Consider the following 20142-nt stretch of genomic DNA (forward strand, 5'->3'; position numbering starts at 1 on the left):
TTTGTGATGTTTGCTACAACGTATAAAAAACACTGACAGAAAAAGAAATTACTTCAAAAGTTGTAACACTTTCTCGGAACATGGATAGCAACCCCTTTTGTGCTGGATTGTCATAGTCACTGCACCTTCCCATGTGTTTTCGTAGTGGACTCGTACTTCTCAACTGTCCAGATTTCTGCCTATTTTTGGTCTTTTCCTCATAAAATTGGTAGTTTTCTGCAAACCATTGAGGGTTGAAGTCAATAAATAATGACACACATATACAGCTCAACCCTTTAGAGCAAGAAATCTGGATAAAGCCATAAATAAAAGTGGGACAAAGGCCATCCAAAATAAGGGCAATTTTTTAAATATTGCTCTTAAACGTAGAAATTTATGGCGATATTTTATTTGGAGAAACAATAAAGTCAGCACTGTAAGATAGTCTTTAAGAATTAGAACTATCACTAATATTGCACAGTATAGGCTGCGGTGGTGGTGCTGTGGTAGTGTTGTCACCTTGCAGTTAGACGTTGCCCGTTCGATTTTCGGTTAGAGCGTCTTCTGTGTGGCGACATGCGTGAATGGGCATTCTTTCGTTGAAGGTTGTGCGTTAGGCCCGGCAAACCAGTACGTAAAAATCTACTGCCAATCATTAGCGGACCGGAGTTCTGCTGTGGCGACCCCTAACCGGGATAAGCCAAAAGACACAAACAAACTAACATTGCACAGTATAAAGTAACAAACAACATAGCTATATAAACTATATTGGTTTATTGAACGTTATGGATATGAACACTAGATTCTACATACTAGAAACATATGCTAGTGTCGCTATTGAGGGAATGCATATTCATTAGTGCCCGATTACGAAATAGCACAGGGGCGGGTTTAGGGCGGGGTTTGCTACTGCGCATCTGGTGAGGCCCTCAAGTACAGTATCGCCGTGTTTCATTACTGTAATTGCATTTTTACTGAATTACTTAACTATAAACTGCTTTTTCATACTGAGAGTTGAATTTTCTGTTTGTGAGTAGTTCCCCACCCTCTCTTCCTGTTGGTGTCTTGTTCTTATACTTGGTGGCTTTGCAGTTGCTCACCCCTACTGTAAATTTGATCTGGGACACTCCTCCCATTCTAGTGTCACTAGCTCATTCTACCTAATACAGAGAGAACATTTGAGAAGCCCAACCCACTTAGTTTTTAACCTTGAATTATATTCTGTTCCTCCTTTCTCCCTTTTCACTTTATATAAAAAAGAAAAAAAAAAGTTCTAAGCTTGTTTCCCACCTTTCCTGTAACTAGTCTAGTCTAGATTCAGATTTGCTGTATCCATGACTGTAAGCTTCTGAGCCCCCCCCCCCAAGCCTTTCACTGTTGGAGGGAAGCCTTCTAGCTTATCAGTGGGAGTGGTAAGCACTAGGTAGCCTATCTACCACAAGTGGAGTGGTTTCTGGCCCAGAATTTGTAGTTTAGTGGCCTTTGGGGGAGGTCCATCCCATTCAACTTTCTGGTTTAAAAGCACACATTTGTGCTTGTTTCCCGGCTTTCCTGTAACTAGTCTAGTCCTGATACTGATTTCCTGTATCCAGGACTGTTTGTAAGCTTCTGTACCCCTACGGCTTTCTGTGTTGGAGGGAAGCCTTCTAGCTTATCAGTGGGCGTGGTAAGTATTAGGTAGCCTATGTACCACAACAGGAGTGATTTCTGGCCCAGAAATTGTAGTGTATTGAATGTTTGGGCAGTTCTTCCATCCCTTCCAACTTTCTAGTTTAAAAGCCCGCTTTTGCATAGGTTTGCACTTGTTTACGCTTTGCTCAGCGGCACCGATCTGAGGTAAACTATTACTGGTGCCAGAAAGTCTGCTCTTCAGTTTTTCCCTTAGATCTTGCTAGTTCCTTCTCTCTTGCACTTCACATTCCCTAATCGCTTTGCACTTCAACAGGTTTTTGTGGCAATTATTATAGCACACCGAAGAGCCATCAGCACTAGTCGTTCTTCACGGAAATAGCTGCAGTACATAGTAGTTATGATCACCCCTCCTGGCATGATTAAAGGTCAGTTCCCTGTGCTTTCTCCTATTAACCTGGTGCACTTGGGCATCCTGAGGCAATGTAGCAACTGCCTCACGTACACACACAGGCAACCCTCTCCTCTTAACGCCCAACACTCAGACTTGTGAGAGATGCACTTATATCACCAAATTGGAAGCTATGCACTCTCCAGCCAAGACCGGACTAGCTGGTCAAGAGGAGAAGATCAACACCTGCACCACACCACATGGAACACACAGCCCTCTAGAACACCCACTATCACAGCTCTCACATAAAAACACAAACCAGACACCCACCTTTGCGGAGGTACTCAATATAAATTTACCCAAACAGCAGAGACCTCCAAGACAAAAATGCACTCGACCAACACAACACAGCATAAACCATAAGACACATAGCTCACCTCCACAGTGTTCTCCTCAACCTAAGCCCCTAAGGCTAAACACCTTGCCCAATACACTAATCATAGGTGACTCAATAGTGAGGCACATAGACGTCCCACTCACTAGGATGAATAAGGAGAAGGTAACAGTCAGCTTTCTATCAGGTGCCAGAATGTGACACATAACACATGCACTCAGGTCACTCCACAACAAGTACAAGTATGGCATTGTCATTGTCCATGTGGGTGTGATTGACCTGAGACACACCTCCCTGAGCTACATGAAAAGAAACATAGTGGAGCTCTCAGATTATGTGGCCCAGGCAGGTATGACACTAGCCCTGAGCAGTATCCTACCATCACCCAGAGTGATACCACAGTACAAACAAAAATGATTGACTTCAACAATTGGCTAAGTTTCTGGTGTCATTCTAAGGGGATCCAGTATATGTCTGCTTGGGATGACATGATTGACAGACCTCGATGCTTTGCCGGAGATGGCCTGCATCTGTCACCCCTGGGTTTCTGGGTAATGGCTAAGGCTCTTGCCACCCCTATAGTGCTTTTGTAGATGGAGTTCCAAAGACCAAATTACCACAGTAACAGCTATAAATAAATGCAATCTGAGGGTCATTCTGCTCAATGCTAGAAGTTTAAATCTCAAGATGCACTCGCTCAAAGCACTCCTCAAAATAGTGAACAACGACATTTGTGCTGTAATGGGGACCTGGTTTAAAGCAGCAGAAAGCACCCCTGCACTACCAGGCTATAACTCATTCCACACCTTTCGGCCTCAAAATATGAACCAAAGCTCCAAAGGCAATGGTGTCTCCATATTCATAAAAATATGCACGCCTCCAGACTAGTAGCCCAACATAATGCATCTGAGATCACCAAAGGGTGAGCAAGCCTGGAACACAGTGTCACAAGAACTCCACCAGGATAATCAAAAACCTTTTATTGAGCGCTTTCGTTAGGTTGTAACCAAAGACTTCATCAGAATACAACAAAACTTAATACACTCTTGTTAAGTATACTAAAACCTGTGAGAACACATGACATAGTAAGCCAATGAAACTTCTCATAACATTAATTATGAACAGACTTTGTCTAACACATCATATTTGAATTTAATTTTAAATTACTTTTCAACAATGTTAATGTTTCTGAACAGTGTTCTAGTTTACGTAGGAAAAGCATATGCAATCCCCCCTGTACAATTATGTCTTACATTGTCTGAGAAAATTTGTGAATTTGACTTCAGAGCTCTGTTGAGTCACCAAAGTGAAAATAATTGTGACAATTTAACTGAAACTGAAAGGAAACTGCTTTCAGACATTTGTAAGGACAGGACAGTTAGAGTCATGAAACCCGATAAGGGGGGTTAGTTGTTACGTGTAAGCAAGACTATGTAGAAAGAATGAATTTATTACTGTTTGATGAAACCACCTATGAAGAGGTTTCACAGCATTTTGTTAACTTGTCCTATTATAGGATAGATGTGGTTTTACAAGATCTTTGTGACCAAGGGCAATTCGACCCGGGTCAACTGGAATTTCTTGTTAACAAACATGCAAAAGTCCCTAGTATCTTCGGAATTCCGAAGATACATAAGAGTTATTACAACCCTCCTATGAGACCAGTTGTGAGTGCAGCTGTCTCAAAAACCCACACTTTGGGAAAATACATTGATTTTGCTCTCAAAAATATACTAAAAGGAGAAAAGCATATCTGCATAGACTCCTGGCATTTTCTGGATAAACTGAATGGTGTAGTATTTCATGACAATGTGAGTTTTTTGACAGTGGATGTTACTAATTTGTACAATGTTATTTCACACACCACCGGCCTGGAGTAGTTTGGAGTTTTTGTTTGACAGTAAAATGTTCACTAATAGTGAAGTGGCAACATTAGTAACCCTTATGTAGTTATTATTGTAAAACAATTTTGTCTACTTGAAGGGCAGTATTCCCTACAGAAGACAGGCATTGCCATGGGGGCCATTTTGTGCCCCAGTGTTTGAAAACATCATTATGCTTATGTGGGAAAGGAAATACTTGCTACTTGCTTAGTTCAGAGTTTGCCAACAAATGGACAGTTTATTTATGTTACATTGATGATTTGTTTTTCTTGTGGAATGATACAGGGGAAGACATTACTACCTTTATTGATTATTTAAACAACACCACTGATTTTTTAAATTTCACTTGTATACACAAAAAAGATGGCATCAACTACTTAGACGTAGACATCAGGAAAGATTGTGACAGGAAATACTTTGTAAGCAACCTGTATGGGAACCCTACTTATTGTAATAGTTTATTACATTTTGAGAGTAACCATCCTGAATTTCTAAAGCAAGGTATAGTAAAGGGACAATTCGTGAGAATTGCCCGAATGGTCAGTACTGACCAGGATTTTCTTTTGCAGTGAGAAATATTTATTTTTGGCCAGAGGGTACCCCACAAGTTTGATCTCCACAGTACAGAAAGAAATTGTGTATAGAAGAAATAATCAAAACAGTCTACCTATTTTGGGGGTTAACATGGTGGGTAATGTTACAGGAACTCTCATGACTACTAATACTGCTGATCCCTCCAAATATTTATGTCCCTTTGTTACCAAGTTTTCCACTGACCATCGAAGTATTACTACTATTTTAAAGAAAAACTGGCAGCTATTCTGGACTCATCCTGGTATTTTAGACTAGGTGGCAGATATGCCATAAATAGTGTTTAGGAAAAGTTCAAGCATCAAGCAGTTACTTGAGAGGGTAAATGTTTTTGAAAGTAGCAGCACTACTATTGGAACTAAAAAATGTGGCTGTTGTTCTCAGTGTTATTTGGTCATGAATTGTCACCAGATTAAGTTGAACCACACAACCATAAAACCTAATGGCAAATTTTCTTGCAACTCCAAAGGGGTTGTTTATGCTGTCCTGTGTCAGTACTGTAATATGTTCTATATTAGGAAAACTAAAATAAAGTTAAAGGACAGTATTTATAAGCATTATAGGGACATAAAAAATGGTAACAAAAACAATGCCTTGTATAAGCATATAGAAAAATATTCAACACGTGTTTTTTTATTTGCTGTTGTTGAAGGGGTCAAAATCGATCCTAGAGGGGGTCCCTGGGAAGACTATTTAGAATTCAGGGAATTATGTTGGCAAATTAAGTTGAACGCCTGTGCCCCCCAGGTCTTAATGACAACATCAGTATAAGCAGCCTATTAAGGCTGTGTTCTTATGTTATATAGTTTTTATTAGTTTTTATATGTCTGAGTTGTATATTATGGCTTCTGTTTGTTGCAATTTTATTATTATAACATTTCTGTCATTTTTTAGGTAACAGTGTTTTTTGCTGTTTTACTTTAAAATTTGTCCATGAATTCAAATATGATGTGTTAGATAGAGAAAGACTGTTCATAATTAATGTTATGAGAAGTTTCATTGGCTTACTATGTCATGTGTTCTCACAGGTTTTAGTATACTTAAGAAGAGTGTATTGAGTTTTGTTGTATTCTGATGAAGTCTTTGGTTACAGACTGATGAAAGCGCTCAATAAAAGGTTTTTGATTATCCTGGTGGAGTTCTTGTGACACCATGTTCCAGGCTTGCTCACCCTTTGGTGGTATTAGTCTTTTTCGTTCTGGTTTCTGATAATGCATCTGAGATACTTCAGGTACAACTAACACTGGGTAATACTGCAGTCCAGATCATAGCTTGCTATATGTCCCCAACCATGTCCCTAGACTCTCACTCCACATTCCTAAGCACCTTGGAATCTATCAAGGTCCAACGCAATACTCTCATATTAGAAGACTTCAACTACCCCTCCATCAACTTTGAAAACTACTCAAGCACCAATGTACTGGCTCAACGCTTCCTGAATTCATCAATTCAAATGCCCTGGACCAGCTCATTTTTATCCCCACTAGAGGAAGCAACATCCTTGACCTAGTTATTACTAACATGGGCAACCGTTGCTCTACACCAATAGTTAATTCCTCCCTGGTTAGATCCAACCACAAACTAATCATCATGGAAATCCACATCTCACCTACATCCCTCACAAAGGTATCCACCAAGAAAAACTTCTCCAAAGCTGACTTTGGAATCCTAAAAACAGAGGTGGCTAACTTCACGGCACCCATATCAATGGAAAATGGATGCATGACTGCCAAATCATACACGAATGCACTGTATGAACACATACATAAATGCATGGAACTAGCCATACCCAACAGAACCAAGACACTCTCCTCCAAAAAAAGGAAGCCAGTCTAGTGGTCCCCTGCCATTAATAAACTCTACAACAGAAGGAAGAAACTGTTGCAGAAAAAGGTGAAGTCACAAGACTGGAAAAATTCCCTGATTAGCCTCAACAAAAAGTTGAGTTCCCTCATCAAAACCTCCAAAGCCAGCTATGAAGGCAGAATTGTGGCAGACACTAAAAACAACCACAAAGCCTTCTTTAGTTATATCAAGAATCTCCATGGCAATGCCCAGATTTGCTCTGAGTTACTGCACAATGGTACCTCCTATACTGAGCCAACAGATATTGCCAACATACTGGCCAACAGATTCAGTGCCAGCTTTACCCTTCTTTCCCCCCAAAGGACCACTCTCAGTACCGAAAGAATGCCAGGCACCCTGCATTACTGCAGCACAGGTTAAAGCTGAATTGTCTAAGGCCAAGAATACAGCTTCCATGGGACTCGACAATATCTCTGGCTGTGTTCTACATGAATTATAGAGTGAACTGGCACCACATCTGTGTGCTCTGTTCACTCACAGCCTCACCTCAGGCTTTGTCCCTACCAAATGGCAGACTGCTACAGTCATCCCTCTCCATAAGGGAGGAGTGACTACAGACCCTGGAAATCATCACTCCACTAGCCTGACGAGGCTAATATGTAAGGCTATGGAGCACATTATCATGGACCTAATTAACAAGGATATAGGGAATTTCCAAACTCTAGATCCCATGCAATTTGATTTTGTGAAAGGTAGATCATGCTTGCTCAACCTGGTTGACTTCTTTGAGTCAGTCACCAGAGCGGTGGATGATGGTAAGGCAGTTCATACAGCCTACCGCGATCTGGCCATAGCCTTTGATACCATTCCTCACTCAGGGAATACTGATAAACTCAACAAACTAGGCATCAACCCCTATATCGTTAGGTGGGTTGAAAATTGGCTCACAGATAGAGCACACACAGTGTGAAAGTAGTCGACTCTAAGTCAGACTGCCGACCATTCACGAGTGGAGTCCCACAGTGATCGGTCCTGGGTCCTCTCCTGTTTGGCATCTACTTCTCAGACGTCCAGGCCAACACAGAGGGACTCTGGCTGACCAAATCCACAGACGACTGCAAGCTGGGAGCCATTATTAAATCCCCAAGTGATGCAGATATCCTACAGGAAGGCCTCACTGAGACCAGTGACTGTTGTCGAAACCATGGCCTTAAGCTCAATGCCAAAAAATGTGTCATCATCCCTCTTTGGGAAAAACTCAGTTCCCATTAATTGCCACATTGATGGGAGCCCACTGAACACTGAAGACATTATAAGAGATCTGGGAACAAAGGCTGACAGCAACTTTTCCTTCAACCACCACATTGCCACTGGGTCAGAAAGTCCTTCTATGTGGCACATCGCATTACCAAGGGTTTTACATCCAGGAAGAAAGAGGTCATAATTTCTCTCTAATCTCTCATTAGACCAATCATAGAGTATAATGACCCAAATGGCATGTACCTCACCTGCAACAGCTGGAGAGGCCACAAAAGTACCTCATGAAGAGGATCCTAGGCCTTAAACACATGTCTTGCACAGACAGACAAAAAACTCCAGCTATTCTCTGTCTCATATTGTCTACTAAGAGGTGATCTCTGCTTGACTTACAAAGCCATGTCTGACCCAGCTCCATTAGAAATGCTACATCTAAAGAAATCCCAATCCTTCCACACCACATGCTCCAGAAACCTCAACCTCATTACCACAATCAACAGAACATGCTGTAGGCACAGATTCATAACCCAGAGACTGTCGATGCTCTGGAATAGACTTCCCATACATGTCAAGCAGAGCACCTCACTATCCCTCTTCAAGAGAAATCTTGATGAGCAGATGGGAAATAGAAAGTTCACCCTGGGGATCACTCCAGTGGCACTACTTGATAGAGGCACTGGGAACTAACGATGGGTAGCACAATGCCAGGGCACTTCTATGGGCTAGTTTTGTAAAGGCCTCAGGGCCATTAGCCTAGTACACACCTATGAACCCCTTTTTCCCATTTTAGCACATGGGATTGTGGTGTCACATCAAAACTGACATTCATGCTGTGCCAGTGCTCACACCACTGGGTTGGAAGCCCTGTTGTGATTGTTCTTTAATGCCACACGTACACACTCATACTCGCACACGAAGACATTTTTCTAATGAAATTATTACTGCAGTTCAGAAGATCCCAAATCTGTCAGCTTAGACTCCAGTACAGATGTCATCTATAGTAAAGCAGCTCACTGCAAACATTTCTATAAACTGGTTCCACTTTCAGAGGCTTGATACACAGATTGAAATACTCTTAAGGTGTGAGCAGATAACCTCAGAACAAATACATTTAAGCTGAGCCTTTATTGGAGGAATCATTTTTGTAAAGGTTTAAATGTTTTCAAAGGATCTATCAGTTACCTTTAGTCTACATGAGTATCTCTTCCACTCCTCGTTTTTAATCCATTCATTAACCAGATAGCCCACTGGTCACAAGTGTCCTTTTATAAGGGTGATCCAGGAGCGCTGTCCAGTTAAGTGACTTGCTTAGAGTCACACAGTAGACAAATGGAGGTAGAAGGAATCAAACACTGAATCCATGTCTGTGTGTGTGTGTGTGTGTGTGTGTGTGTGTGTGTGTGTGTGTGTGTGTGTGTGTGTGTGTGTGTGTGTGTGTGTGTGTGGAAGGGGTGGAGCACAGGAAAAAGTAGTGCTAAACCACTTGGAAACAGACTATTAAACAGAATCCCTAATGACTCCATAAATAATATTCTTCAGAAAACAAGATCATCCCAGGGTTCAGAAAGGCTTAGTGTGATGCAGAAACCTTATCTTGGAAGGTTTCTAAATCACACTAAACCATTCAGATTCTTAGACCCATCTACCACTGAGATTTTTCCCTTCACAGGGCATTAGCATAGAGTGTAATTTTGCAGGCAAAACTGTATACTACTGTTGCAGTCCAGGGTAAAGGTTAGTGCTAAATAGCCTTATATTCCACCACAGAAATGTCCACAACTCCCAATTTGCTCAGCTAAGTAAGTAAAGTTTTACTCTAGGAGTAAAAAGTGAACGCTGTCAAAAGGCATCAGTCACCTATTTACTTCTATTGAAATACTTGCAGTGCAGATAAGCCCAGAAAATCCACTGAGGTAAGTGTGTGTGTGTGTGTGTGTGTGTGTGTGTGTGTGTGTGTGTGTGTGTGTGTGTGTGTGTGTGTGTGTGTGTGTGACTCTAGGAGCATGAATGAGGCTGAATGAATATGTGTGCGAGTGTGTGCGCGTGTGTGTGTGCGTGTGCACGTGTGCGTGTGCGTGATTGTGTGTGCGTGACTCTAGGAGCATGAATGAGGCTGAATGAATATGTGCGCGAGTGTGTGTGTGTGTGTGTGTGTGTGTGTGTGTGTGTGTGTGTGTGTGTGTGTGTGCGCGCGCACGAGTACTTGCCTAGGTGGTTGCACTTCAGGGGTTAGGTAGGGAATCTCACATTTGGATATAACTATATGTCTGTATGTTTGTGTGTGTGTGTCTACCAAGGTGATTGTAGAATCCTAGACAGGGGATCATGAGTCTAAATATGTTTGCACGCCCGCAGACGTGTGTGTGTGTGTGTGTGTGTGTGTGTGTGTGTGTGTGTGTGTGTGTGTGTGTGTGTGTGTGTGTGCATTTACTAATGAGATGCATGGGAATGAGCAGAAAATGAAATCTTTTTCATTTTGGTAATACCATGTCTTGGGGTTGGAACATCTGTCCTTCGTGCCAACTGACCAATCTGCACTGGGCCAATAGTGAGGGAAAAAAGCTGGTTTGCTACTCAATTAAAAAAAATAGAAGATTTCAGAGAATATCCTGCTTGCTGAATCATTACACATTTGGAGCACACTGCTATAATTTATTAGTTCTGTTATAAAACTGTGATGCAGAGAACTAAATACTTTGTCTGCTACATGATACTAATTTGTAACTATATTCCTTTATAAAGTGCCTAATAGCATCTTCCACTAACAAACTTAATATCCTGTAGTTAGATGCAAGTAATGCACCATTCTCTGGATTTCTCTGGATCTCTTTGCATTAAATGGCCAAAGTAGTTATGTTTTAGTTTTACTATTGGATCATTCATTGAGCAGTCTGTGATTATTTCATCAAGTATCCATGGAATTTTCAAATGCTTTTTTCCATCACTACAGTTCAAAGGCATCACTCTTCCAATGAATAGCTTTACTTCCATAGTATCATAGGATGTTACTTGGCTAACAGCGCTAGAGTCTTTTTAAGCCTAGCTATTCATGCCCCAATTTTTCCAATTATCAAACCAACCTGGCTAGAATGGCTTTGGATTATGCTTGTGCGTTAAAGTATCTACAGACTACCCCATCCATAAGGGTTATAGTCAAAAAGCCAGGGGTGAATTTGTGATTTATAGAATATAGGAGAATGGTTTTGGCATACAGTCTAACTTTCACAGCCAACATATTACTGGAAAGCCATAGTTTTGACCATGTTGGACTTATGATGAAAATGTGAAGTTTTGCTGTTCATTCTGTTATCCAGATTTTCCATGACGTACTTCTCAAGAAGCAAGTGTCTTTTAATTTCATGGCTGCCGTGACCACGCACTTAAGCTCAAGAAAATAAATCTGTTCACTGCCCATACTATTTCACCATCTGTCAAAAAAGAAATAATACGGCTAAATTATGTAAATTTTAGTATTCTTTACACTGAACAGTAAACCGGATTTTGTGCTTCGTACTTTCACCCTTGCCAATAGATTACACAATTCATCCTCACTTTCAGCCATCAATGTAATGTCAAATGAATATATGAGGTCATTAATATTTCTCCCAACAAGTTTGATTCTACCATCTGATCCATCTAACCAGTATTTTGCATAATATATTCTGTGCATAAATAAAATAAGTAGAGAGGTAATATACTATATAAGTTTCCCATAGTACTGCAGATCTTCTTAAACACCTATCCTGCCTTTCCCTTTCTACTATAACTCTGCCTTCATTTTGACATCTTCCCTATCATGAATGCAGAGTATCTAACAACCTGATTTCAATATGAGCCACCTGGTGATATCCACATGTAAAGCATTCTCTTAGGCTGATGAAAGAGCATGCTTACTATAATACGTAAATTATCAATGTCCCACTTCATTTTTATACTAAGGCCAAACATTTTTCATTATTCCAGTCACATGTGATTAAGGCAATATCTTTTTTTTTTTTTTTTTGGTGTCATATCCAGAAGGTACTGTAAATCCCCATAAAACTGCTTTGCTTTCTCCTGTTCGGCGTCTGTAGTTGAGGCATAAATGTATATATGTCTGCAAGAATAATTCAGATCCCTCTATAATTTCTTGGATCTGAGCACTGATTTTTGCACCCTCTAGACTATTCGATTTTTTCCCAAAAATATTCTTGTCCTTCGTAGAAGTTTTGATGATTATCTGGCGTACAGTGAACCATTCCAGTGTATTTTAGTTCACTACTTTCAAAGATCACATATTAAACAATATCACATTTAATTTGACTCCTATTTCTACATTTCAAGTTCCAGTAATGTATATAGTTCCTTCTATCATCATCAAACTTTCATCTCGGAGTATCTCAGTAGGTCGACATCACCTCCGCTATAATTCATTTCAGTATAACTTCTAGAACTACTCATACTTCTCTGTTTGTCCTCAGTAATATCATTCAAGAAAAGCACTGCACCTCTCCAGCGAGCAGAGATAAGGACTCAATGTTGTTGTTGTGCCTTTCGGCTTTTCCCGGTTAGGGGTCTCCAGAGCGGAACTCCGGTCCACTAATGAATGGCAGTAGATTTTTACGTGCTGAGTTGCCGGCCCTGACGCACAACCTTCAACGAAGGTACACCCATTCACGCATGTCTCCACACAGAAGACGCTTTAGCTGAGAATCGAACAGGACGTCTTACTGTGAGGCGACAACACTACCGCAGCACCACCACCGCAGCAGAGATAAGGACTCAATAATGTCACTTAAATGAATGAATAGCTAAAACATAATAGAATGGACTATCAAATGAAAAAAGTGAAAGATGTCAATGGTTTCTGTGTACTGAAATGAGTGAAGATATTACTGAATGAAAAACAGTTCTTGGATAAAACTAACTGAACTGGATAGTGGAGCTATCACTGAAGCTTAAATAGCATATTTTGTACTAGTCTATATTCCTATCAAATAGGAAACTGCAAATATCCTCAAGACATTGATAATATGTCATGGGAAGCACACATCTTTTTTAACCATTTGAAATGTCAGGACCCGCTAGATTGAAATATGGAGACTGACTGGCCAAAAGAACATATTTAAATATACTAAGTCCAAGCTGCCATGTCTAGGAATATTCCCTTTTTTCCGAGGTATGTCAATCTCAGAGTTAGTGTGTATAGATTTGAGGGTGGGATGGCTTTCTCCGCAATGGGGAAGTGCACAGGGGGGGGATTACCACCCTGCAAAAAGAAGTTTTAAGGAGAAGAGCAGTTTTTGACATTCACTCTTCTCCTGTGTTTCCTGTCTTTTTTTTGTTTGTTTGTTTTTTTTGGCACTTGGCATTTTGAGTGCCGGTATTTCAGTACAGAGACAAGATGTCCTCTTTACTATCTCCACAAACCTTTAAAGTAATTTTTTACACAAACATTCATAAAAGCAGCCCCTGTGGTCACTCAAGACCTAATTCTATAAAGGAGATTCTAGAACCAAGAATTGCATAAGTCATGATGTTGTAAACCCTAACCCCATTGATAGTCATATGATTTTTACAATTTTTAACAGTTTGGCTGCTTTATGGATATATTTTGGACAGAATTTCCTGGAAGCGGCAGAAAAAAGAGTGGATAGTCTGCAAATGAAACAGTAGTGCTAGAAAACTTGATACAAGTTAACAGTAACCAGAGTTTACTGTGGTCTAAATATGGCATTGATAAAGTACAGAAGACATTTGTGAAGAACACATACATGCAGATGTTAGAGAACTGAAAGTCATATGCCCTTACACAGTCAAGCTTAGAAGTTATCCATATTCAGTTTTACATTACCTTGTACTTGGCATTGCTGAAATAATTAAGATGGTGTTTTCTGAGTGGATGTTTGTTGAGTCTGTCTTCAGTTCACCTATGTAATAAGTTCACACATTTAAATTGCAGTTGTATTGATTTGTATTATCCATGCAATTATTGTATTATTATTTGTTGCAACATCTTTCAATGTCTGCATCCTGGTTGGTAAGAAAATCATAAGACTGTAAAAACTGTTTTACATTTTCCCTTCAGTATTGATCTGACACTTCTTTATACAGTAGAATTTTAATGTCTTAGCAAAAGGAATGCTAAGATATACAGGTACTTTGCTTTCACTCATTCTTACGGCAAACATCTAACATGGCAAAACCTTGTGATATGCAAAACAAAGACATTGTCAGTCCCCTAGTATTTGACATAACCAGTCTGCCTTTAACCACACTCTGCATTCATTTTACTCTAGTTTTTGAAGAACCAGAGGATCCGAGTAATAGATCATTTTTCTCTGAAATCATCTCATCAATATCAGATGTCAAATTCAGTCACAGTGGAAGGTATATAATGACAAGGGATTACCTCACAGTCAAGGTTTGGGATGTAAACATGGAGAACAGGCCTATTGAAACTTATCAGGTAAGCCCCCTAAGGAAACTTTCTCTATCTGTAATGATTGACAAGGCAATCACAGTGTAAAGCAAAACAGTGGCATATGTTAATGTGACAGCATGTTTTCAATAAAATACCAGTGCTTTAAATCAATTGTTGGTTAAAAAATATTAATTCTCTTCAAAGTATATGCAAATGTCTTGTCTACAGAAACAAATGCTTTATTCGTGAATTGCGCATGAAAGCAGTGTTAGACAGAAAAAGAAAGAAAAAAACTGAACCTAATCTCGGTATAAAATCCAATCCAGGTATTTATATAACAAGTGAACAAGACACAGAACTTATCTACCGTACAACTTTAATAAACAGCATTTCCTATTCATTTGACAATGGTCAGTTTGTGGCTTAATATGGGTTAATAGTGTGACTCTCAAATTAGACAATTGTGAGATGGATTGGAATAAAATATGCACTGCAAATTAATATTTTGTGGAAGAAACTGTGAACGGCTTATGCTAATAGTTTTTCTATGAAGACAATAATCAGAACGTTAGACATGAGATCTCAAAACAATATCTATGAATGCCATGTCATATGATTTACACTGCATTAAAGAAAAACAACACTGTTCTTTCCCACTTTTCACAATGAGGTTTATTGTTTGACTGACTGACTTTTTTTTAGCATTTCACATAAATGTAGAATAATGTCTTACACTGAATGGATGGGCTCCTTTAATGCATTTTATCCCTACCGTACTGTGACTTACTTCTACGTAAATGTGGCAGGACTCCAAAATGCAATGCTACTATATTTTTAAATGGCAACCCAAAATCTTACAGAAAGAGTAATACAGTTGAAGTAATTGATATAGCTAGAATGTTTTTTAAATGACAAATACTTGTTAAAAAGGATATTCCTGCTTGAAGTAACACTCTGGTCTACTAGGAGAGAATATAAACAGAGCAATACTACACATTTTAAAATAAAGAGACATTAGTATTCTAAAATGAGCATGCTGACTGGACAACAAAATCGGTGTGCCTATTGTAAAATGAGCAAAACCCAAATGAAAAAGTCCAGCTGCAGAAGTCTTCTTAAGCAACTCTACTACCATATTTTATGAGGGACAGGGCAACAATTATTCTGCCCCATATTATGAGGGATAGGGAAAATCAAGGACAATCTGTAAAATTCTACACAGCCAAGAGGTATGATTACCAGCTATATGATAATCAAACCTGTCAACTGTCTAGAGATTTGCATAATGTCTCTCATTTTCCTCTTATTTCTGTCCTCTCATAATTTTTTAATAAAATGTCATGCTTAAAAAAATCCAGAGACAGGGGACTAAACCACAAAAATTGCAAGCGTGCCAACATAGGTGCCATAAGCATTCACACTACATCATAGGTTCATATAAGGTTACTAGGATAATGGCCCTAGAGTCCTTACAAGCGTACCCATATTTATCCTGAGTTGCCCCAGTTGTTAGTGGTTAGATGAGTGACATTTGCAGAGGTAGGGGTCTATGATAGTTAATACCAATTTCCTCTGTCCAGGAGGGACATGGGCTCCACTTCAGGAGTGAATTTGTGGGCACCCATCCATTGATCTAGGTTGTATTTGAAGATGGTCAGAGAGGGGATTTGTTTCACATGAACTGGAAGCAAGTGACACTCCCTGGGAGATGTATCTATCTCTCCAGCATGACCTGTTCATGTCAGAGGCTAGGTTAAGATCCCTGGAGCAAGTAACCCTCATGCAGTTTTATTTATGAATGTGCAGTATTTCCATCAGGCCCAGGACAGAGACTTCCCTGTAAGTTAGACACAGGTCATCCCTTAGCAACCTGTAGGAGACAGAATACAGTGACAGGGCTTTCAGTCTTTTTGTATAAGACTTGTTTAGCGTACCCTGTAATTTCTTGGTGAGAACCCTCTATGGGCTCTACAATTGTTGCAGGTGTCTGATATATGCAAAAGGGAGCATTGTACTCAATTATTGGTCTGATGAAGGCCAAGTATAATGGAATTATAACATTCATAGATTTAGATGTGATGCCTTTACTTATAAGATGTGCCACATGGAAGGATTTCTTTACTACTTTGGATACATGATGGTGGTAAAAGTTCTGACTGCTATCAATCTGAGTACCCAAAACACATACCACTGGGTCTAACTTAGGGGGGCACTTTCTATAATGAAATTAGCAGGGATGTCAACTTTTCCGAAGGGAATAATAATGATTTGTTTTGCATTTAGCTTTAGTCTGTGGTTTTGGTACCAATCATCTGTCTGCGTTAATCCTGTCAGCAGTATATTAACATTGTTGCGGGACTCAGTGATTGCTCACAATTTCCAATCGTCAGCGAACTTGGTCAGCCACAGGCCATCCATGTATGCCTGGACTTCTAAAATAAATTCTGAACAATAAGGGGCCCAGCACAGAACCCTGTAGTGTGCCACAGGTGTCTGGTCTTTTGCTAGAGATGAAGTCACCCACTTTGACACTATTTGTCCTGTCAGTGAGCCAGTTGGATAACCATCTGGCAATGTAGGGGTTAATTCCCAATTGGGAGAGTTTCTCTATAATACCTGAATGGGGGATTGTGTAAAATGCCTTGGCCAGGTCAAGATATGCAGTATGCACTGTCTTTCTGCCTTCCAGGGCCTTGGTGACTTTCTCAGAGTCAACCATGTTTAACAGGCATGATCTACCTTTAATGAATCCGAATTGGGTTGAGTCCAGAGGTTGAAGATTACCTGTGTCCTTGTTAATAAGGTCCATAATGATGGCCTAGCAGATGAGGCTAGTCAAGTTTATAGGCCTATAATTTCCAGGGTCAGTTGAAGGTCCTCCTTTGTGGAGAGGGACTATTGTTGTTGTCTTCCATTCCATCAGAACATAGCCATTTTGCAGACTGTGGTTAAACAGGGATCGAAGTGGGTCGGCTAGGTCATGTTTTAAGTTGTTTAAAAAGCAACCTGGGATGTTGTCTCATCCCATTGAGAGCATGTTTTTGGCCTTGGAGAGCACCAAGATGACCTACTCTTTTGAGATAGTAGGCTGAGGAATGATGGCAGGTATATTTTGGGGGATAACTGGAGGGGACAGGAGTGTGAAGTTTCCTCCAAATCTGCCAGCTAGCAGGTTGGCTATTACTGTTAGATGAGTTTGTGTGTTAGCATCCACAACCAGTTTAGCACAGATTTTGGACATTGTTAAAGAATGCCTTGTGATTATCCATAGCTAGAGAGGCTATTTTTGCTTCCTAATTAGCTTTGGAAGACATGACAAGATCTCCAATTTGTTTGTTTAAGCTACAGAGGGATATCTTCCTCTGCTGAACCACTTCCCACTTTTTCTTGGATATTAGTTTCTTGCTGTTGTTGTATAGCCTGTTTATAGTAGGGGTCCATCAGGGTGGTTTGTTTTTTTCGGCAAAATCTGGTTTTAATCTGATCAGGTACAGCCAATTCTATACAACTCCTTAAGTGGTTATACAGGGCATTGGTGTACACCTCTGTGTTATCAGCATTTGAGGGGGCTTTGAAACTTCTTATACCATCACTTATTAGGAGGTAATTTGTCTTTAAAAAATTCTTAAGCATTTTTGAGTTTGATGGGGTATCTGGTCTTATGATTACATTGAACAAGACTGAATTATGGTCTTATCTTTCCAGAGAAGACATCGCATGTGGGGTGCAGTGCTCTCCCATGTTAGTAAGTACTTCTTGTGAGTGTGCTGATCAGTTGTTCCAGAGCATTTGCATTGACAAAGTCCAAGAATCTCTGAGTCAGTGTTTGTGGTCATGTATGTTTCACAATCGATGGTAGGATAATTAAAATCACCCATGAGTAAGGTGTTGGGCTGCATGGCAAGTGACTCCAGTAAGTCTAGGTATGACATGGTGGGGGACCTATAACTAGATATGATGTAGTAGGGGGCTTTGCCTATAGTTAATTGGACATGGAGTGCTCAAGAGAGTCATACTGTTTGACCAGTCTCGAGATCTACTTATCCTTAATAAAGATGGATACACCTTCTCCTTTGGTTTTTCACACTTAATTTGTGGTCTGAATGTATGGAAGGCATTGTAGCCCTGCACAGCTGAGGTGCTTTCTGTGCCTTTTAACCATGTCTCAGTGACTGCACCGACACCAGCATCTTCTAAAGTAAGGAGTGCTTGCAGGGAGTACAGTTTCTTATTTAGACTCATAGCATTAAGTAGCAGTACTTTGCTTTTATATAGAGAGGATTTTGTTGTTGGGAGGTTGGTTATTTTGACACTGTCTAAAAAAAAGGTACATTAGGAGTGGCTAATGCCTTTGCTAGTATCTAAAAGCCTAGAGGAGTCAGGTGCAAACCATCTCTGAAACAGTGTGACCTGTCGACCATGTCTTCCCAGACTGACAGATATTGGATCCCCCTGGACTGACACCAGACGCTAAGCCAATTGTTAAAGTCAATAATTTTTTGTTTGTATTGTGGCATCATCCTTGGAGACAGTAGAATGCTGCTCAAGGCTAGGATTATACCTGCCTGTGACACATAATTTCAGTCCTCAGTCATGTCTCTTTTCATATAGTTTGTTATCTGAGATCTTGGTCATGTCTCTTCGTATAGCTTTGATTGTGGAAGGCACAATTGGCTTAGCTTCTGGTGTCAGTCCAGGGGAATCCAATATCTGTGAGCCTGAGAAGGCATGGTCGACAGGTCAGACTGTTTCAGAGATGGTTTGCACCTGACTGCTCTAGGCTTTTAGATACTAGCAAAGGCATTAGCCACTCCTAATGTACCTTTTTTTTAGACAGTGTCAAAATAACCAACCTCCCAACAGCAAAATCCTCTCTATATAAAACCAAAGTACTGCTACTTAATGCTATGAGTCTAAATAAGAAACTGTACTCCCTGCAAGCACTCCTTACTTTATAAGATGCTGGTGTCTGTGCAGTCATTGAGACAGTCCCATTATATAATCATGTTATTTGAGAAAGGTAAGCAGTTTCTTTCTTAAATAATGTGATTGTATAATAACAGTAGTCCACTCCTGTTTGTAAGTATGTCTGGATTTACCCATGACTGGCATAGTTTAATCAGTTGAGCCTTGCCCACATGATCAAACCACACCAACTGTGTGTAAATCCTGACATATCCACACAAAATCATGGATTATTGCTAAAGTATATGGAATAGCTGGGTAGAGGGTTGGGTATACAGCAATAAATAATATAATTAAACAGCATCGCAAATGATGAAAATGGAGAAGAAGGTGCCAGAATAACGTACAAGACAAACAGTGACAACCAGTCAAGCTAAATTGCAGGCATTATATATTGTATACGTCATATAGGACTGTAAAGTGCAGGCATTATATATTGTATGCATCATATAGGACTGTAAAGTGCAGGCATTATATATTGTATGCATCATATAGGACTGTAAAGTGCAAGCATTATATAATGTATGCATCATACAGGACTGTAAAGTGCAGGCATTATATAATGTATGCATCATATAGGACTGTAAAGTGCAAGCATTATATAATGTATGCATCATACAGGACTGTAAAGTGCAGGCATTATATAATGTATGCATCATATAGGACTGTAAAGTGCAGTCATTATATATTGTATGCATCATATAGGACTGTAAAGTGCAGGCATTATATATTGTATGCATCATATAGGACTGTAAAGTGCAGGCATTATATATTGTATGCATCATATAGGACTGTAAAGTGCAAGCATTATATAATGTATGCATCATACAGGACTGTAAAGTGC

The 20142-nt window shown here is 39.9% G+C and overlaps 1 protein-coding gene across 1 annotated transcript in view; it reads left to right on the forward strand.

Annotated features, from left to right (window-relative positions):
- LOC122799825 (serine/threonine-protein phosphatase 2A 55 kDa regulatory subunit B beta isoform) overlaps positions 1-20142 on the forward strand; it is a 699704-nt gene that overhangs the window by 625373 nt on the left and 54189 nt on the right. Inside the window, exon 7 of the mRNA XM_044069144.1 lies at positions 14209-14378. Coding sequence (XP_043925079.1) covers positions 14209-14378 — 170 coding nt within the window. The remainder of the gene's footprint in view (positions 1-14208; positions 14379-20142) is intronic.

The sequence above is a fragment of the Protopterus annectens genome, chromosome 4.part0 (genome assembly GCF_019279795.1).
Source record: "Protopterus annectens isolate FY-2018-M chromosome 4.part0, PAN1.0, whole genome shotgun sequence".
Lineage (NCBI taxonomy): Eukaryota > Metazoa > Chordata > Ceratodontiformes > Protopteridae > Protopterus > Protopterus annectens.